Source organism: Brassica rapa, chromosome A10 (assembly GCF_000309985.2).
Source record: "Brassica rapa cultivar Chiifu-401-42 chromosome A10, CAAS_Brap_v3.01, whole genome shotgun sequence".
NCBI lineage: Eukaryota > Viridiplantae > Streptophyta > Magnoliopsida > Brassicales > Brassicaceae > Brassica > Brassica rapa.
In genome coordinates, this window is record NC_024804.2 from 20,688,294 (window position 1) to 20,707,586 (window position 19,293).

Consider the following 19,293-nt stretch of genomic DNA (forward strand, 5'->3'; position numbering starts at 1 on the left):
TTTCGAACACATTAATACAAATGTATAATGTATTTAGAAATTTTAAAAAACACTAAATATTATAGGCTTCAGTATATTAATAATTTACAGAAAAAAAACTGAATATTTTGAAGGGGTTAACACATAGATTTTGAGAAAAATTCAGAAAATATAACAATATTTTTTTAATGCGTAATTGTATCATGAACTAGCATATGATGATGGTATGAGAGGTTTGAAACCTTTTTTATCTCTGTTTCTATAGAATAGCGATTTTACTGTAGTTTATCTTCTAATTTAGGGAGCATATGAAGTTTTACTAAATTAATTGATAAAAAATAGAACGATGCCCATGTACCATGAAAGAGAGTTTAGAATACAATAATACAAATTTAGAATGTAGTTAGAAATTTTAAAACAACACTAAAGATTATTAGCTTCAATATATTAACAATTTACTGAAAAATTGAATAATTTGTAGCGGTTAACCCATAGATTTTGAAAAAAAAAATCAAAAAATATAGAAATATTTTTAATGCATAATTGTATCATGAACTAGCATATGATGATGGTATGAGAGGTTTGAAACCTTTTTATCTCTGTTTCTATAGAATATCGATTTTATTGTAGTTTATCTTCTTATTTAGGGAGCATATGAAGTTTTACTAAATTAACTGATAAAAATACAAAGATGCCCATATACCATTAAATATAGTTTGGAATACATTAATACAAATGTAGAATGTAGTAGAAATTTAAAACAACACTAAATATTATAGGCTTAAGTATATTAACAATTTACTGAAAAACTGAATATTTTGCAGGGGTTAACCCATATATTTTGAGAGAAAAATCAAAAAATATCACAATATTGTGGTAATGCATAGTTGTATCATGAAATAACATATGATGATGTTAAAATAAGTTTGGAACCTTTGTTGTCTTTGTTTCTCTAGAAAAGCGATTTTATTGGAGTTTGTCCACTAATTTAGGGAGCATATGAAGTTATACTAAATTAATTGATAAAAATAGACCGATGCTCATGTACCATGAAAAGTAATTTAGAATATATTAATACAAATTTAATACGGTTAGAAATTTTAAAACAACACTAAAGGTTATAGGCTTCAGTATATTAATCATTTACTGAAAAACTGAATATTTTGTAGGGTTTAACACATAGATTTTGAAAAAAAAAATCAAAAAATATGACAATATTTTTTAATGCATAATTGTATCATGAACTAACATATGATGATGGTCAAAGAAGTTTGGAACATTTGTTGTCTCCGTTTCTTTAGAATAGCGATTTTATTGTGGTTTGTCCACTGATATAAGGAGCATATGATGTTTTACTAATTTAATTGATAAAATAATAATAAAAAGATGTCCATGTACTAAGAAAGATAGTTTTGAATACATTAATAAAAATGTAGAATGTGGTTAGAAATTTTAATACAACATTAAAGATTATAAGCTTTAGTATATAAAGCATTTACCGAAAAAACTGAATATTTTGTAGAGCTTTTTTTTTTTGTTCACCGAATATTTTGTAGAGGTTATTATATAGATTTTGAGAATTTTTTTTTTAAATGATAATATTGGTTTAATGCATAGTTATATCATGAACTAACATATGATGATGGTCAGAGAGGTTTTGAACCTTTGTTGTCTCCGTCTCTCTAGAATAGTGATTTTACTGTGGTTTGTCCACTAATTTAGGAAGCATATAAAATTTTACTAAATTAATTGATAAAAAAATAGAACGATGCTCTTGTGCCATGAATGATAGAAATATTAAAATAATGAAAGTGACAATGATAAATTAATTTTGGAAAAGCACAAAAAAAACCAAAAAATCCTATAACCTTATAAGAGTCGGCCGGGCTTTGAATTCAGGGCCCATAAGAAGATACGTCGTTTGCATCACAAAAGAAATTGAGTTAGGATCCCTCATAAATTAGTGGACTCCTCAACAAAATGAGCCCATCTCGAGTGATCAATACTGTTAAAAGAAAAGAAATCTTAAAAAATCTACTTATGAAAGATTGTTGGACCATTTTATTAGACTACTAATATTTTGGTCTTATCTTAAATTTATAGTACCAATATATTAACATATATTTCTCTGACAATAATTTACTGAATACATCTTATTTATTAGGTCCACGTTTTCTGTACACAGTAATATCGGATCTTAGCTACATTTATACTCTTCACACATAAAAAATATTATTTTTATTAGTACATCTTTATAAATCAAAGTTTGTTAACCGAAGGTCAATTAAAATTAGATTGTCTGAATATATCATAATATGTAAACGGAAGTCCAATTTAAACCTTAACAATTAAATACATATATATTGAATTCATATGTTTTATATGATAGCTTTTTTTATTTGATTAAATAAATTTTTGTTAATATTAAATAACAACATTATTGATTAAACATACATATCATTTTTGCTTATAATTTCAAAAAAACTCACTTTTACAAAATAAAACATCAACAAACCTATAAACATAAAAACACAATTATATGATTCAAAACCCAAATTCTATAACTATTAAAAATAAATCAAAAACAGACCCGCGCATAAATTATAGAGATTAAACATATAAATTATAGAGATTAAAATAAAATTGTAAAAGTACTGATCATTAAAAATACCTATAAATTAAAATTCATAACATAAATACAGTGCATTTATTTTATATGACAAATCAAATAGTTTATTCAGTTTTCTGTACTATTATAAAGTATATGAGAAATAAATCAAAAAATTTAAAAATATTATAAGATTTTCTGGGTTTTTGTCGGATCAACCGATGTTGGTTCACGGGTTAATGGTAGGATTTTGGGTTTTATTAGAGTTTTAAAAATTAAAGTACCCATTTGATTCTAGATTCAGTTTCAATTTTTTGGTTCTAGAGATATATGATCTTCGGTTATTTATGAAATTCAATTCAATTTTGGTTTCAGTTTTTTCAGTTTGATACAGTTCGGTTCGCGATTCCGAAAATATGCCCTAACCTATACACTAACTTATATAAAAATTCATTTATAAAAATATATATTTAATTTCGATAACAAACTCGCGTTTTCCAAACGCGGATCAAAATTTAGTTATGCTTTTAAAAGGCCGTATTTTCTGGTCCTAGTAGCATATGCAGCCATTTAACGCACATCCATCGTAGTGATATAATATGCCTGATAGCTGCTGGCTGCAGTTCGGTTTACTTTGCCTTGATGAGAAAATTAAAGCTCCATAGCTACATGGGACACACACTCTCTCTCTCTCCTTAACTAACCACACACAAACCATAGGATTGTCTCAATTAACATATAATTTCTACAAAACTGATTTAGAATGCAAACATATGAAACCTGGAGCCCCAAGTATAAGTCTCCCTCTGGTAAACTCATAGTCTATGACTGAGACCGCGCATTTGACATAAGACCAAATCCAAATACCACAACAGTTTTAATGAAGAAGTTTTCATTTCTAAAACCAAACAAATATCACCCTGATGGCAAAACTGAAAGCTCAACATCTATGGATATTTAATTATCAAAAACCAACCACAGATAAAGTCAAAAGAGAGTGGTATATTAATATTACTATTATAACTGACAACTCGTTTGTTACTGCAAATGGAAGAATATCGATTACAAAACACTATCAAAGACATGACACATAAGGAAAACACAAAGGATACAACAAACTAGCAAATATCATGTAAACCACTACTTGGTTAAAAGATTGTAGCTGAACTATATTGCGGCTCTGTAACAAGAACGACGTTCATGTGAACCATTTTCTTGTATTGCTGCTGCTCTGTACACAGTACACACAAGTCTTCCTTTTATACAAGTTAAATAGGACTCACGGTCCTTGCTTGTATTATTAAATAAATATGGCGAAATTTTCAAATGTAATATTTTGGTTGGGACCAAATGCATATAAATATTCAAAGCACGTAGTTGATTATAGGCTACTTACTGAAACAGACAATAAAATAAAGTTATGGAAACTTCGAGGGAGCTTCGCAAGATGAAGACATAATAAACTAATGTGTTTCGATTTGTACTGATTGTAGAACAACGACTTGTCAAACTCGTGTGGAAAAATTTGACACAACTAGGATATATGATGACAATCGTACATAACTCCAATATTCAAAATAGAATGTTTTAGAACTAGCTTAGCTACCTAGTTCTCAGGGATGGTCGTTCGATTTCTGGGGTAGCAAATAAAATAAGTATCATCAAGGATCAGAAATATGAAGTTGTAAAAAGGGGGAATAAAGATATACTAGGATAAGATCCGCGCCTTGCGCGGGATAAACATTATATATATAAATTATTTTATATATTATATGCTTATAACATATTATGAAATAATAAATATATATTGAATAATTAAAAAGTTATTATCTACTACTTATATAATTAAATTAGTGCAAACATATAAATAAATTTTATAAATCAAAAAATATGTTTTCTATTTGATATGATATATAATTAAATTTAAAATGATAGTAACATATATGGTATATTTTAATATTAATATTTATTAAATGATGCTTTTTGCTCATATTTTTTTTATTATTTGTATTTGTTATAGCAAAAAGTCTAAATTAGTGATAACAAAATTTTCACTGTGGGATTAATGGTTTATGTAATTGATAATATTTTAAAAAATTAAGTTGTCAATATTTTTTCAAATTTTTTATCAAAAAAATGTTCAAAGTAAATTTCAAATTAAGATATTTATATATTTTTATATGGCATATAGTTTAATTTAAAATGATACATATATTTATATATCTTTTATTTTTGATACTTATTAAATGAGACTTTCAACTTATATTATTTTTTTAATTATTTGTATCATGTTATAACAAAAGTTTTAAATCATAGATCACAACATTTGAATGTGAAACTTTTAACAGTTTTAGTAATTTATACTCGTTTTTAAAAATTCAAAATATAATATATAAATAATTTTTTAAATTTTTATTATATAGTTACTATGATTGTTTAATTTATTTTAATAGCTTAAAATTAAATAAATATAATTATAATACACACTGATTTTTATCAAATCTTTATTATTCAAAATCATTAATTGTCATATATACTTTAGCCACATTAGGCAATTCTGTAATTTTATTTAAAAAAAATAATGAAGCACATTTAATAGTGTATTTATTGTGGTTTAATAAAAAGCTTATTATATATTTAGATGGACCAACCTATTTCTCTAAAGATTCTAAGAATCATTCTAGTGATGACATGTGGCTACAAAAAAATGTTGCAATGCTTCTCAAATTATATATAGGGGATGTATGATCTATTTCCTAAGTATGTATCACTTAAATTTCCACAGATTCACAAAAGATATTGCTAAAACTTAAAAGATTTTTTTGGGTTCATATCTAAACTAAAATAAATTATTTGTTACTATATGGATTTGGATACAAAGGGAAGAATCAGAATGAATATTCAATAGTTCAGTTAATTGAATTTTGATAATCTTAATTGTAAATATAAATTTATTTCTATTTTGTTGTATTATTTTAAAGTAACGCATTAATTAATTTTTGAAAAATAAAAAAATACTGCAAAACCAAAAACCAAAATCAAAATCTAAAAATCAAAACCAAAAACTAAAAGCTGAAAACCAAAAACCAAAATCTAAAAACCAAAAACTAAAATCTAAAAACCAAAAACTAAAACTAAAAACTACTGAAACAATCATCACCTTAATTAATTCGTTTGGAAATTAGAAAGGAATATTGAAAAAATCTAAATGGTGGCAGTTCCCCCTTTCCTAGCTAATTTAGAGCAATTTTATTGGGTAGAAAGTTAGAAACCCATTAATTAGAGTTCTTAAAACAAAAATATGAATATTATATTGAAATTTAACTAAATAATTAAACTAATTTCTTTTAATTAAATTAATTCAATGTGAAACAGCAATCTGTGTAAAAAGTATCTGATGGGTTTCTTAAAATCTCAAGAAAAACCGGTTGTCATTATCTATCATTTATTTTTATTTTTTTTCATTATATTTAATTATTAGAAACTGTCTTAAATCTCCCGCTGGAGAAGCTCTAGGCATAAAACGTTGACCTAGTGAAAAATGGATATACAAAGACGTCAAAAACATAGTATATTACAAGGAAACGTTCACGCATGATACAAATACTTGCGTAAAAGACACACATTAGGTTTTTACCAGAGATAGAGAGAAAGAGAGTCAACGAAGAAATGTCTTTGATTACTACGGAAGCATCGCCGAGTCTCTCCCTCATAGAGAATGGCGGCGGAAGCGACAAGCGGACGGCGGAGTTGTCGAGAAGTAACCGGAGAACGGTACAGAATCTATCGGCGACGTCGTTGATGAGGAATAGATCGGATCTGAAGCTGATTTCGAGAGTTCGTTGGGAGTTTATGAGGAGAATGTTAACGAATCTTCAGGAAGTTCTTCTCGGCACAAAACTCTTCCTTCTCTTTCCCGCCGTTCCCCTTGCCGTCGTCGCTCACCGCTATGGATATCCACGTGTAAGTTACTCAATCTCACTCTCTCTATATCATCGTAAATGTTTTTTTAAGAATACATATATATGAAGTTTTTTTGCTGGTTACTTTTCCAGCTAAATTATCAGTATGTGGTTGCTTTGTGTAAACAAAACAGGCGTGGGTGTTTGCGTTGAGCTTGCTTGGATTGATACCTTTGGCTGAACGTATTAGTTTTCTCACAGAGTATATATTTACTGCTATATAAATCTCTCTCTCTCTCTCTCTCTCTTTTTCACATAATTTTTGAGTTCCCAAATTCATTTTTTTAAATATATAAACTGTTTCTCTTCTTCCTTATCAGGCAAATTGCTTTCCATACTGGTCCAACAGGTGAGATCATCTTTGTTCTTGACTAGCTAATTGTAGGCATTTGAATTGTACCGAGTTATAACCATCCCTAAACCGACTTCCGTTAGTAACTGGACCACATTAAACTGATTAAATTAATATTTCCTTACACTTGACAATAGCCAAATAGATAAAAGGAAATGGAAAGTAATGCAAATTTTGGTTGTTTGCATTTTTCCCCATATCTCTATATATATATGTGTGTGTGTAGTTTTAAATTTTGTTTGAATACCTGGGAGTATGAAACTAATAAATAGTTGGATGAATGAAGTCGGGGGATTAATGAACGCGACATGTGGGAATGCGACGGAGATGATAATAGCGATTCTAGCGGTTGGACAGAGGAAGATGAGGATTGTAAAACTCTCACTTCTTGGCTCTATCCTCTCCAATCTTCTCTTCGTCTTGGGCACTTCTCTCTTCTTTGGTGGTCTCTCCAATCTCCGCAAACACCAATCTTTTGACCGAGTTAGTCCTAAACTTATCTCTTTTACTTCTGAACACTCTTTTCAATGTGAATTACGTTTTAATCCAATCTTCATCTCTTTAATTGTTTTTAAGAACAGAGACAAGGAGATATGAACTGCATCTTGCTGTTTCTGGCGCTATTATGTCATACACTACCAATGATATTAAGATTCGCAACAGAGGCTGCTGGGGGATCAGCAACAAATGCTACTAACGTTTTAGTAGTTCATCCAACAAGAAGCGAAGATGGATCAGATGTTCTTGTCTTGTCAAGAGCAAGCAGCTTCTTGATGCTCTTTGCTTACTTGGCTTTCCTCATCTTTCACCTCTTCTCTTCTAGTCTCACTCCTCCACCTCCACCTCCTCAGGTTCTTTCCTCCTTTCTCTCTTTTTAACTCTTCACAACTGTAATTACCTTGTCCTTGTATCTAAATTAAATATATAAAAAGAGGGAAGAAGAAGATGTTTATGACGATAACGTGAGTGACAAGGAAGAAGAAGAAGCCGTGATTGGAATGTGGAGTGCGATTCTCTGGCTTATTACAATGACATTACTCGTTGCTTTGCTCTCCGACTACCTTGTCTCCACTATTCAGGTGTTTTTCTTTAAATCTGTTTTATGTCCTAAAATGTTATACGTATACGGCATATGAGCCAAACCCTTTCAACTGCCATCTGATTTTGAATTTATAAATGTTGTCAGTGTTTTTGTTTACTAACTGTAAATACACTTATATATGAAATGGATAGGACGCAGCAGACTCGTGGGGATTATCGGTGGCATTCATAGGAATAATATTGTTACCAATTGTTGGTAATGCAGCTGAGCATGCCGGTGCCGTCATCTTTGCCTTCCGTAACAAACTCGTACGTCTTTATATTATTACTTCTTTCTAATTTTATAACAACAAACAATTCATCAGTCTCTTATATGATCTATCTGCTTGTTTTGATTCCGAAAAAAAAATTAAAGTTGATAGATACTCTTAAAACTTACAGGATATAACTCTGGGAATTGCGCTTGGGTCTGCAACACAGATTGCTTTGTTCGTGGTAAGCTAATTGAAGTTCACCAGACAACTATGTAGAGGCTACATTATTATTAACTATTATGTTACTATTTTAATTTTGACAACCTGGTGGTAACTAATTATTTAAAAAATTGTAGCTGACAATAGTTTTTATATAAAAATAGGTACCAGTCACAGTGTTAGTGGCATGGGCAATGGGAATAGAAATGGACCTTAACTTTAACCTCCTTGAGACCGCATGTCTTGCCTTGTCCATCCTCGTCACTTCCTTCACATTGCAGGTGCGTTTTCTTCAGTTTATTTGACTGTAATTAAATATAATAACGAAGATTTGTGTAATTTTGATTGAATATATTTTATGAATGATAGGATGGGACTTCGAATTATATGAAAGGCTTGGTTCTTCTTTTGTGTTATATTGTCATTGCTGTCTGCTTCTTTGTCTCTAATTCACCTTCAGGTAAGCTTTGCCGTTTTTTTCCTTAATTGTTTATATTAGTGTCTTCAATTTTCAGTATTGCTACTGTTTTGTACGATTAATCTCTTAATAGTATGCAATTCATTTTGTTTTGCACTTTCTCAACTGCAGCCGAAACAAGTACAACTAATCATACATTGACAAAAAGGTATGTTATGTTTACTAATTAATCATGTAATAGGGTGCACTAGGTTTTTATTGCCCCCCCCCCCCCCCCCCCCCCTCCAATACACAACAATCAATCAATCAACCTTCTAAAGAATCTATATACTATTGTTGCTAAATATTAAGTTTTAATTTACAAGTGAAAATCATAGTAATTTAAGAAAAATAAAATTTTACCAATAAACCGTTTTTTCAGAATAGATTCTATATATTGATATATGGTTGTTTTTGCAGGTAACTGAACTATGTTTAACTCCTTTTTGTACTTTTCATATTTTATTTTCGGATTATTGTGTATATTATAACATTAATATTTTTTTATAAAAGGATTCCTTTTGTTACATTATTTTCTATTAGGGTATTCAGTAAGGTCACAGAGCATATACAAAAAATGTATGCTTCCCAAGTAATATTATTACGATCAGAATTACCATATATATCGTAATATGATTGTAAAAATTGATGAAATGATAATTTATAGTATAGCAATATCGTCGATAACTTGGAAAATTAACATATTTTAGGATGAATACAAAGAATTTTTTTTATCTGAAATATTACTAATTCATATACAAAATTCTGTTATTTGATATCGTTTCAAAATATAGACTTTTGATATATACTTTTAAGTTTAGGATGTTGATATTACAAAGGTTTCTTCTATGCTGAAAATTGATTTTTCTAATAGGTCCACCGCAGCTATATGAGCTTGACTTTGACAAATTCCATATATGCTTTGAACCTGCAAATATTCTATACTTTTGAGAGAAAAACCGAAAAGAAATTGACTTTTGAGCTTTGGACATTGTGTGATATGGGTTATAAGATGAGTTTCAAACTTAGAGGAATGCACTAAATTTACTTCGACCAATGATTAGTATGTAACAATATCGGATCATTCATTATCATTAGTTGAAATAAAACGCTCATGCTTTATTATGTTTTCACTTTTACCACAAAATTGGACGAAATATTGCCTTTAGTTTCCGTTTATTACGAAATCTCTCAAGTTCATAACTGAAAATTGGTCGCACAGATCCTTATCAGTTAGACTTTGTAAATGTTGTACTTTTTCAAAATTCCATTTGTATATACTTTAAAAAGTCCTTGATGTAATATTGAGTTAGAAAAGATCACGTCACGTAACGTGGTCATGTGAGATTTAACACGGCAGTGTTTTCAAACCGTAATCCAAATTTGTACAAGTCAAATGAAAATGTTGACCATCTTATGGATCAATGTGGTTGGATACTAGCTAGGAAAGGAGGTACAAACTCTCGAGCATCTAAAAGGCTATTACAGGAATCTCTCCAAGATTAGGTTTTGATTTCAGGCAAAAGTTGGCCATGGCCCATGAGAAGTGATAAGTATAGAGCAAGCAATGGATCAGATCAGCTATGGCGGAGAGTGGTACCGTTTGGTACCTACACTACTGGTCCTCCTTTCATCAGAGAATGGAATAGGAATGTGATGAAGATGAGGAGGAGGAGGGTGAAAGTGGCTCCACATAAATGATATATACTTGATAAAGTGATGACTAGAAGAGAACATCATTTTGGTTTTCGAATTCTTTACAAGCAATGCATAACGTTTTGGCTTTGGTGTGCGGGTTGTTTGTTTCTCACATATATCACCACCAGTGTACACACACACCATGGCGTTTTGGGCGTCTTCTGTAACATGGTTAGCTTGCTGCTGCCATGTTGAGTTTATTTGGTATCTCAAGAAAATATATCTTTTTTTTTTTTTTTGTCAAACAAGAAGAAAATATATCTATTGCTTAACATAACAAACAGACAGCCTCGAAGGCCCATTAAATCTAATTATGGGTGTCAAAATTGCGAGGCCCGATAATTATTCAAATATCATCGTCCAATTCTGAAGCACTCTGATTCCCATTTCTCCAAGTATTGACATTAATTATGATAAATGCATTGCCAATCTGATTGATATACAGTCTCAATGAAGGAAGAAAGGAGTGGTAGTCGATAGATGTTCAATTACCACATGTTTTATATCTATTGGTTTACTGAAATAGTTTGCTCAAAAACAAGTCCAACCGTGCGAGACCCAACGTCCTGGTTGGTTCCTTCCTAAAATTAAGGAAAAGAGAAAAACAAGCTTTATTTCGTTTCTTTTCTTGTCTATAAAATTTAGAAAAAGCCTTATTTGCTTTTGCCTTCAAAATTTTGGATTTCCTGAAGAAATCTTTGTGTAATCGAGAATAAATGGATCAGGTGTTCAACAAGGTTGGATCCTACTGGTTAGGTCAGAAGGCGAACAAGCAGTTTGACTCTGTCGGCAAGGATGTCAGCGTACGTACCCCCTCCCTACCAAAATTATAATTACCAATCAACAGAATATTTTTTTTTTCCATAATCAAAAGTTCCATCTAAATCGATTTTTTTATTAATAGTTTTTTTGTTTCTGAAACTGCATTCATAAATCACATTATTAATAGTTTCTATTAATTTTCCCGTATACGAGGCATGAATGATCTCTGACTGCATGTATATACGTTTCGTATGGAAAATTTACCTTACTTTTTCAGTCATTTGTGACATTGCTTACTAGCCAGCTATATCACGTGGGAGATTTGGACATGCATGTGTTCTGTGATTCTCATTTTCTCGTTATGTCTATAGATTGTGTGATTCTCCTCTCTTTTTTCTTTTTAGGAATTGGTGTGATTCTAATTATTGCCATATTGATTATATATATGCTCCACAATTTACGATAACGCAACTAATTATGTTCTTCCTTGAGCATATTCTTGTTTTTTTTTTTTACCAGTCGCTATCAACGAGCATCGAAGGAGGAACAAAATGGTTGGTCAACAAATTCAAAGGTTTATATAACTTGACATTCGATTTTTCCATCATATATTGATGAACCACAAAGATTACAAGAAAAAAGGTTAGATAAAAGATAATAACACGTAGGAACTTACGGTAATCGATGAATATACAGGAACAATGCAGAAGCCGTTGGCTGAGTTGCTAAAAGAATATGATTTGCCGGTTGGCATCTTCCCACGCGATGCTACAAACTACGAGTTCGATGAGCAGACAAAGAAACTGACGGTGCTGATCCCATCAGTCTGCGAAGTTGGCTACAAAGACTCATCGGTCTTAAAATTCACCACAACAGTAACGGGACGTCTTGAGAAAGGGAAGCTAGGTGACTTGGAAGGAATGAAGACAAAAGTAATGATATGGGTCAAAGTCACAAGCATCTCTGCAGATTCATCAAAGGTCTATTTCACTGCAGGTGTGAAGAAGAGCAGAAACCGAGATGCTTATGAGGTGCTAAGAGATGGCGTCCGAGCCGATAAATTTTAGTTACTCCATATATTCTTCTCCTTACCGACTCTTCTTACTTAAAACATATAAATATTTTTCCTTCTTCAATTTGCACGATCGGCTTCATTTGAAGATACATTAACCGGTGTGTGTTTTATGAAGAACTAGGGTCGGCCCGGGCTACGCCCGGGTTTTTTGTTTAAATTTTAGTTTTGTATTATATATTTTATATGGTATTTTTGATATATAAATATTATAATCTATTATAAAAATATAAGTATTCAGACAATTATAAAAAAAAAGGATTCAATTATTTTATATATTTTTATTTTCTTTATATTTTGTTTAATTTTGTTTCTCAAACTATTATTTTTTGGAAATTTGTTTTGATCATCTATTAGCTTTTAGTTGTTGTTTTGCGTTAATACCTTATTAATTTCACTTAACTGAAAATTATTTATTTAAAAAAAAAAACATGGGATTCACTTCTTTGATATATAGTTTTTAATATTGGTTTGATAAAACATTTAAAATCAACTCAGCGATTCCGATATTTTTTGTTATTACGAATTTTCTCATGTTAATTATCTCTTTGAATTTTTTGAAAAAAAAAAGCAGTGAATAATTTTGTTATACAGCATTAGTTTCACGATTCTAATCAAATCACTGATATTATAGACTACACACTTTATTACGAAAGAAACGGATGCTTGGATACAAATTAAGTGAATAACAAAGTTGATCTTATACGGCAATATATTGATCTCAACCATAGCACTGGCACATTGAGATGCCATAGTTTCTTCTTTACGACTTTGTGTTATCCTTTTAAACCCCTGAACACAAAAAAAAAAAAAACTTACAATAAGTTGCATGAGCTGCAACGAAGCGCAAATAACACCAATAATTATTCCACTGAATCAAACTTAGAATTGACTCATCAAATACCAATAGAAAACTCAACTCTTTGTTTGAATCTGTTGAAGAAAGTCAGAATCTTTGGCAAAAGACGAACCTGTTATCAAGCTGGTCACCTGTATCAAATTCAAGAGAAAAAAAAAAGATTCTTTGACTACCCCTAACTTGAGTGGAATCTAAACGAAGCTGACAAAGATGTGATCATCAATAAACTTTGAGAAAGATAATACGTAGCTGCAAAATTCAGTGAAAGGCCAATAAAGTGCTTTACTTTTCTGTGACTCGTTGAACAGCAATCGAAGGGGAAGCATAAAGGAGATTATCAAAGGGAGAGGAATTTAAAAAAACAATAAAAGAAAACTGAAACAAAATCAACCACCAAAATCGAAATCTAAATCATCTCCCATAAACGAAGCTTTTGAATTAAAAAATGATAATCAATACATGAATAAATTTAAAAGAATCCACAAACAAAATCAAAAACGAAATCATCTCCCATAAACTAAAGTTTTGGAAAAAGTTTGATCATTATGAGTTTCAAAGCCAATATATCAAGAGGAAAGAACTTATAAAGTTCAGAGGATAAACTTAAACAGGAAGAGGTTCACCGGAAATTTTAATATTAGTGAACTTAGAGAACGATTTAGTATATGAAAGATGAGTAGTAGGAAGAGGAAGAGATCGTGACTTACAGCAGAGTAATACCGATGTATTTATACCCAGACATTACAGATCCGGCCGACGCGAAACACACATTGAAGAACTCTTAGTGGGCCACTGTATTAATGGAAATTAAACACATAGAATCCATAACGCAATCCGTTTCGAGAAATCGAGGAAATTGATCGTTACACAATAACTCGCTCGCAAAGAAGGGAGAGCGTGGGCTACACAGACGCCCTACCTAGCTGACACGTGTCAACAAAAGCCCCATCCTGTTTGGTGTCGTGGAGGCCTGTATGCATCACACAAGTCAACTTTATATATATAGATATGGTGATGACTTTTAATACTGCCGGAGCATTTCTTGCAGGTACACGTTGGCTGAAATTATAATCTTGCGAGTTTCAACGATATTTTAATTATAATCTTCTGTTTCAGACAAGTCAGTTTTCCAACTGAAATTTACAAAACCATCATTATAGCAAAATCCATTTTGCATCCAAAAACACACTTCCCCCAACGTCTAAAATGCCTCCTAAACTCCTAGAGAGTTCCCTATCAATGGCTCTCTCTCTCATCTCATGAGTAATGACTTTGCCATAGATACAAAAAAAAGAAGAAGGCTTTTTCACTTTACAAAGCCACTGCGGATAGAAAGCCACGCCTCCCCATGGATGAACACGGCACCTTTTCCCACCCTTTGCCATCCTTGTAACACTCAACCTGTAATCAAACACACACACACACACACACACCATCAAGAGTTTATATAATGGGTAAATGATGATGAGCTTTGTCATTTCAAATAGACAAGTAACAAACAATACAGTGTCTAAGATGTCTACTCCTTCCCCCTTGTATCCTCCGATCACATATATGCAGTCTTTCACTACTGCCGCTGCTGAATATCCTCTCGCCTCCTTCATTGCTTCTCCCTCTATCCATGTCCCTCTCCGTGGCTCATATATCTCCACACTCGATACCATTGTCGATCCATCATACCCACCTATCGCATATCTGCACAAGCTTTCATCATCTTTTACCAACTCTTCTTTTTGTTATTCTTAATCCTAAACTATATATCTCAAGGTTTTTAACCTTCGCAAAATAACTGAAATAGGGTCACAAAATTATGGGTTAAGAAGTTAAAAAGAAACTCACATGTAAGCGCAAACAATATTGTTCTGATTATCTAGCGAGTGAGCGTTGCAGGTTAACTTTTTTATTTGATAAACTGTTAACATAGTTTTATTACAATCAGTAGAACCTACTGTATATTGTTTAACAGAGATCATCTCATTTTCCCTGTGTGCTTGTTCTTAAGAGAAAAAAAACGATGGTGAGAGGAAACTTACAGTTTCTCGTTCAAAACAACAAGAGAATGGCAGCCTCTTCTTGACTTCATCGATGCAATTCTCATCCACGAGTGCTCTCTAGGATCAAACCTTTCAGCTGTGCTGTTAGAAGTAGAGAGAGAGAGTTTCGTTCTTGTTAGTTTCACATTATCAGCGCTAAGATTAGGGGGAAAAACAGAAGAGAGGCCTTAATGTTCTTACTTGAGGTACTCCTGCCCATCAAAACCACCGACAGCATATATCGAACCGTTATGCTCCGAGGCTGCAACTGCAAATCTCTGAGATCACACAACAGCGATTCATTACTTGAATGGTACAAGTCAGCGAAATAGAGAGAATATGGATAATGAAGTAAGTTTACCTTGTGCTCCATTGACCTTGTTCTGATCCATCTCCCTATATCTGGATCAAGCATCTCAACATCTGAAAAAACCACCTCAGCGTTCCCGCCTCCTATTGCAAATATTTTTCCATCCAACGTGGCTCCACCTAAATTTCCTTTCCGGTCGTTCAAGGGAGGGCACAAGCTCCACCGGCCATCCGTCTCGTTATATGATTCAACTTCAAACATAAGAAATAAGAGGGAGAGTAAAAAAAACAAGCCAGGAGTGGTAGACACTGTATACGCACATTTAGAGTAAAGTGCGCGACATCAATACACCTCATTAAACAGTAATCTGCTCAAAATTTTGGTTTAGTAATTTTCTGAGAATCACAGTAGTATGCTTCTGCTACCCATATTCAGCTTCTGTATTGTTTTTATATGTGTTGTTAACAGACCTTAATGCATTACTAGTTAACACATGTTAGCAAAAAGGAAAGAGAGGCCCTACCTGTGTTCGACCAGCCATGGCCACCTTCATCCCCTCCAAAGACGTAAACTTTACCATCCAATTTTGCCACTGAAGCATTTGAGCGGATACAGCTCATCGAACTATGAGCCATTACAGCATTCCTAGATGGAAAATATGATTGCACTGATGACAATCCTGATTCAGAGTAACCATCAAATCCCCCCAAAAGAAGTATTGCCTCGGTTGAATCATCTGGTGAATGGCTCTCCCCATCATCACTACCACGAGCTTTGGAGATCAAAGAACCTGCTGATTTGGACTCCAGCATGTTGCAACGCTCTCTCAGTCTATGGATTTCAATGTGTGCTTCACCCTGTAATACCAAAAAAACAAAGTCTCATGAAGTTTGAGCTTACATACTGAAAATAACAAAGCATCATTTCTACTGATATGAGGACTGTCATTATGGTGCAAAAACTGGGTGGAATATACTTATGTTTCAACTGGAGGACGTTTGTCATAACCAACATTCACCAATGAAAACAGGAAGGACCGATAAAAATCCACACCACCACCTTTGCGTTACGCAAAAAGCTTACCAGTTTCTCTTCCAAGTAGCATATCTTGGTTGAATTTTCAATTCCGTATGCCCTGAGTTCCTTCACCTCGTGCATCAACTGCAAAAGAGAGATATGATCCCATACGCCCAAAAGAAATGATAATCTTGTGAGAACGCTTGAAAAAATGTAGATCATGACTAAGAAGTTGAGGTGGAGCAGTTTCTGGTTAAAGTTCAACATAGCAGATTTAAACATATAGTTATTATAACTGGAGACGTGGCGTGGAAAAGTAGCAACCATATGTAGTTAGATAGGAAAGTACCTGGATAATTGTATGTTGAGGAGGAGATGAAACAAGAGAACCGCCATCTCCTTTCCCCGCTGAACATGTCAAGGTGTTGCAGGTGGGAATGTTTGCTTGGTCAACGGTTTTGATCAGAGTATTGTCGTCATGACTAAGGGCGAGATCCCTCAGTTCTTCAAGAAGAGGAGGAGTAGGTGAGGAGGAGGATTCCTTGGCAGAAACGAGTGACACCTCCACGGGTTCATTCTTGGAAGGCTTAACTTGGTCCGTGTTGTCTCCAATTTGAGGTGATGAAGGAAAGTGAAAAAGCTGTCTGTTCTGTGGGGTACATGTACTGAGGGGTGGTTTAGGTTTGAGAGCAAAGGAAGTAAGCAGACAAATCAACTTATTAGTCTGTAAATGATCAAGCTCGAACCAAAAATGGTGAGGAGTGTAGTAATTATCTTCAATGGCAGATTTGAATTGTTCTTCAGAAAGGGGTTCACACTGTAACCGAGCACTGATTTGAACCTGAAAACATAAAAAGATAGAATATTGACAAGGTCAAACAATGATGTAATGGATAGATAGAAAGAAAGTTGGTAGGTAGGTACCTGGGCAGGAAAAGAAGTTCTGTCGGAACCGTTAGAGGTCCAGGCATAAGGATTGATATTGAGGAGACCAGGACCAGCAGCCTCGAAAATGCCATGAAGTTTACGATCAGAATAGTTGAAAAGAAACAAGGGGAGGGCAGTATCAATCTTCTGCACGTATGAAATGTGGTTGTAAGGTAAACCAAACAAGTGTTTGGACAAGCATTCCTTGATGGTATGTTTGGTGCAGCCGAAAACGACACCGCCTAGTTGCGTTTTGGTAAGGTTTCGGGATGAAAAGTTGGCCCTCGATTGAGCCATCCTTCCTTGTAGACAGAGCAAAACCTGCAAACAAATCAACGAGGATGGAACGGAACAGAACAGGTGATGAACAAACAAAACGCAATCGAAGAGTTGGGCAAAATCAACGCATGCGATGAGCTTCCATTGCGTTCAAGAGTGGAGACGAGACGAGCATTGAGATGATAAATAAAAACCCTAAGGCAAAAGCAAACTACTCAAAACCTAAATGCCGCCGGAAAATGGCAGTCCATTTGCGTCTTACTTACTTGAATCCAGCCAGAGGCCGTGAGAACTCCAAAATCTCGGAGACTGCGCTAAAGATGGAGCGCCATTACTTAAGCCCCAAACGACAGACCAAAAGTGACTGAGTGCCCAACTTTAAAATTTATATTTAGCATTACCAACCAACCACATACTCTCGTTTAGCCATATTGTTAACTTTTAATCCATAAAATTAACTTAAAACTATTTTTGATAAAATATTAACTATTAGTCATATCAAAAATGTGTATTATATTTACTTCTCTTACATATAAATAAACAAACATGTCCTGTCACCTCATGGCATTCAAATTTTATCTTCTTTTTAGCATATGGGTTATTATGTGAACCGTGAAAGCTATTCTACTTCTATGAAACAATTCAAAAAAGTAGATATATGCATCTTCCTCTTTCTATTTACTTCTACCATTTCTTTTATATATATGTATACATGCCTAAAATTAAAAGTAGCAAGTATCAGCTCGATTCTAAATGCCAATAGTACAAATTTTTGAAACTAATCGCTGCTAGGAAAAGTAGGAATACTACTGCATTTTGTCTAATACAACATGATGATGGTACATGTGTTCTTAACTGTTTCGAGAGATTGTTCTCTACAACTCTGTTTTTTTAGTATTTCATAACTAATTTGAATGCCTAGAAGATACCTTTTTTCTTTTGTTTTCCTGATGTTCATCGGTCAACCCTAATTAATTAATTATTCACCGGTGTAGGAATACATGTCTCCCGTTTATAATACTACTATTTTAGATGTCAACAGAAGCTTTTTCTTCAGCTAATAGAAACTGTTTTCTCTTTTCAGATCAAATAGAATAACAACATTACACAACCACCAAAACTTTTTAAGTTTGGGCTGCACCGTTTTGGATCCCGTACCAACAACTATTCCATATGCCTCAGCCTTGTATAGCCTACTAAGAGCATCAGCATTGGAGGTTCACTAGGGGGGGTTCACACGTTTTTCAAGAAAAAAAAATATTATAATATGTAACAGTGATGATCCTGGCTCTCTACGCCCCTTCTGTGTGAACCTGGGTCGTTACTGTTCAGTGGGCCCCACGCCACGTGGCGGCCCGCTATTGGTCAATTCTTTTTTTTTTTTTTTTTTTAAAAAAAAAAATAACAAACGAAAAATGAAAAAAAAAATAATAAAAAATTCAAATTATGAACCCCAACCAGGGG

The 19,293-nt window shown here is 33.0% G+C and overlaps 3 protein-coding genes and 1 long non-coding RNA gene across 7 annotated transcripts; 2 read left to right on the forward strand and 2 right to left on the reverse strand.

Annotated features, from left to right (window-relative positions):
- Positions 1–5,147: 5,147 nt before the first annotated feature.
- Positions 5,148–10,796, forward strand: LOC103847509 (vacuolar cation/proton exchanger 4). 3 transcript variants are annotated; one of them, XM_009124604.3, is made up of 12 exons: positions 5,148–6,550; positions 6,684–6,751; positions 6,870–6,898; positions 7,188–7,384; positions 7,483–7,752; positions 7,834–7,980; positions 8,135–8,251; positions 8,384–8,437; positions 8,580–8,696; positions 8,785–8,875; positions 9,005–9,041; positions 10,314–10,796. In XM_009124604.3, exons 1-12 carry the CDS (start codon positions 6,257–6,259, stop codon positions 10,315–10,317), a joined length of 1,425 nt encoding a protein of 474 aa, XP_009122852.1. In that variant the 5' UTR covers positions 5,148–6,256; the 3' UTR covers positions 10,318–10,796. The 3 variants fall into 3 exon arrangements, with proteins under 3 accessions (XP_009122852.1, XP_009122850.1, XP_009122851.1); XM_009124602.3 differs by lacking the exon at positions 10,314–10,796 and adding an exon at positions 9,747–10,242; XM_009124603.3 differs by lacking the exon at positions 10,314–10,796 and adding an exon at positions 9,293–9,404 and having other exon boundaries at positions 5,149–6,550.
- Positions 10,797–10,915: 119 nt separating this feature from the next.
- LOC103847510 (uncharacterized protein At5g01610) lies at positions 10,916–13,228 on the forward strand. Its single transcript, XM_009124606.3, has 3 exons — positions 10,916–11,373; positions 11,852–11,906; positions 12,029–13,228. Exons 1-3 carry the CDS (start codon positions 11,287–11,289, stop codon positions 12,397–12,399), a joined length of 513 nt encoding a protein of 170 aa, XP_009122854.1. The 5' UTR covers positions 10,916–11,286; the 3' UTR covers positions 12,400–13,228.
- LOC103847511 lies at positions 12,965–13,964 on the reverse strand. The gene is made up of 2 exons (XR_628786.3): positions 13,325–13,964; positions 12,965–13,196 (listed from the first exon to the last, which is right to left on the reverse strand). It is a non-coding gene; the product is annotated as an uncharacterized LOC103847511 (long non-coding RNA).
- A 372-nt stretch (positions 13,965–14,336) lies between these two features.
- LOC103847512 (kelch-like protein 8) lies at positions 14,337–19,033 on the reverse strand. 2 transcript variants are annotated; one of them, XM_009124608.3, is made up of 10 exons: positions 18,096–19,033; positions 17,548–17,871; positions 16,973–17,464; positions 16,690–16,767; positions 16,130–16,463; positions 15,658–15,857; positions 15,498–15,574; positions 15,297–15,398; positions 14,769–14,958; positions 14,337–14,664 (listed from the first exon to the last, which is right to left on the reverse strand). In XM_009124608.3, the coding sequence occupies exons 2-10, from the start codon at positions 17,845–17,847 to the stop codon at positions 14,575–14,577; spliced, it is 1,863 nt and encodes a 620-aa protein (XP_009122856.1). In that variant the 5' UTR covers positions 17,848–17,871; positions 18,096–19,033; the 3' UTR covers positions 14,337–14,574. The 2 variants fall into 2 exon arrangements, with proteins under 2 accessions (XP_009122856.1, XP_033137842.1); XM_033281951.1 differs by having other exon boundaries at positions 18,092–19,033.
- Positions 19,034–19,293: the final 260 nt, after the last annotated feature.

Excerpts from the sequence above, each read along its gene's own strand:
- LOC103847509 (XM_009124602.3), top strand. The coding sequence starts at position 6,257 with ATGTCTTTGATTACTACGGAAGCATCGCCGAGTCTCTCCCTCATAGAG. Across the intron at positions 7,385-7,482 it reads AACACCAATCTTTTGACCGA|AGACAAGGAGATATGAACTG; the intron begins GTTAGTCCTAAA and ends TTTTAAGAACAG. Across the intron at positions 7,981-8,134 it reads ACCTTGTCTCCACTATTCAG|GACGCAGCAGACTCGTGGGG; the intron begins GTGTTTTTCTTT and ends TGAAATGGATAG.
- LOC103847510 (XM_009124606.3), top strand. The coding sequence starts at position 11,287 with ATGGATCAGGTGTTCAACAAGGTTGGATCCTACTGGTTAGGTCAGAAG. Across the intron at positions 11,374-11,851 it reads CTGTCGGCAAGGATGTCAGC|TCGCTATCAACGAGCATCGA; the intron begins GTACGTACCCCC and ends TTTTTTTACCAG. Across the intron at positions 11,907-12,028 it reads GTTGGTCAACAAATTCAAAG|GAACAATGCAGAAGCCGTTG; the intron begins GTTTATATAACT and ends ATGAATATACAG.
- LOC103847512 (XM_009124608.3), bottom strand. The coding sequence starts at position 17,847 with ATGGCTCAATCGAGGGCCAACTTTTCATCCCGAAACCTTACCAAAACG. Across the intron at positions 17,465-17,547 it reads GAACTTCTTTTCCTGCCCAG|GTTCAAATCAGTGCTCGGTT; the intron begins GTACCTACCTAC and ends TTATGTTTTCAG. Across the intron at positions 16,464-16,689 it reads GCTACTTGGAAGAGAAACTG|GGTGAAGCACACATTGAAAT; the intron begins GTAAGCTTTTTG and ends TTGGTATTACAG.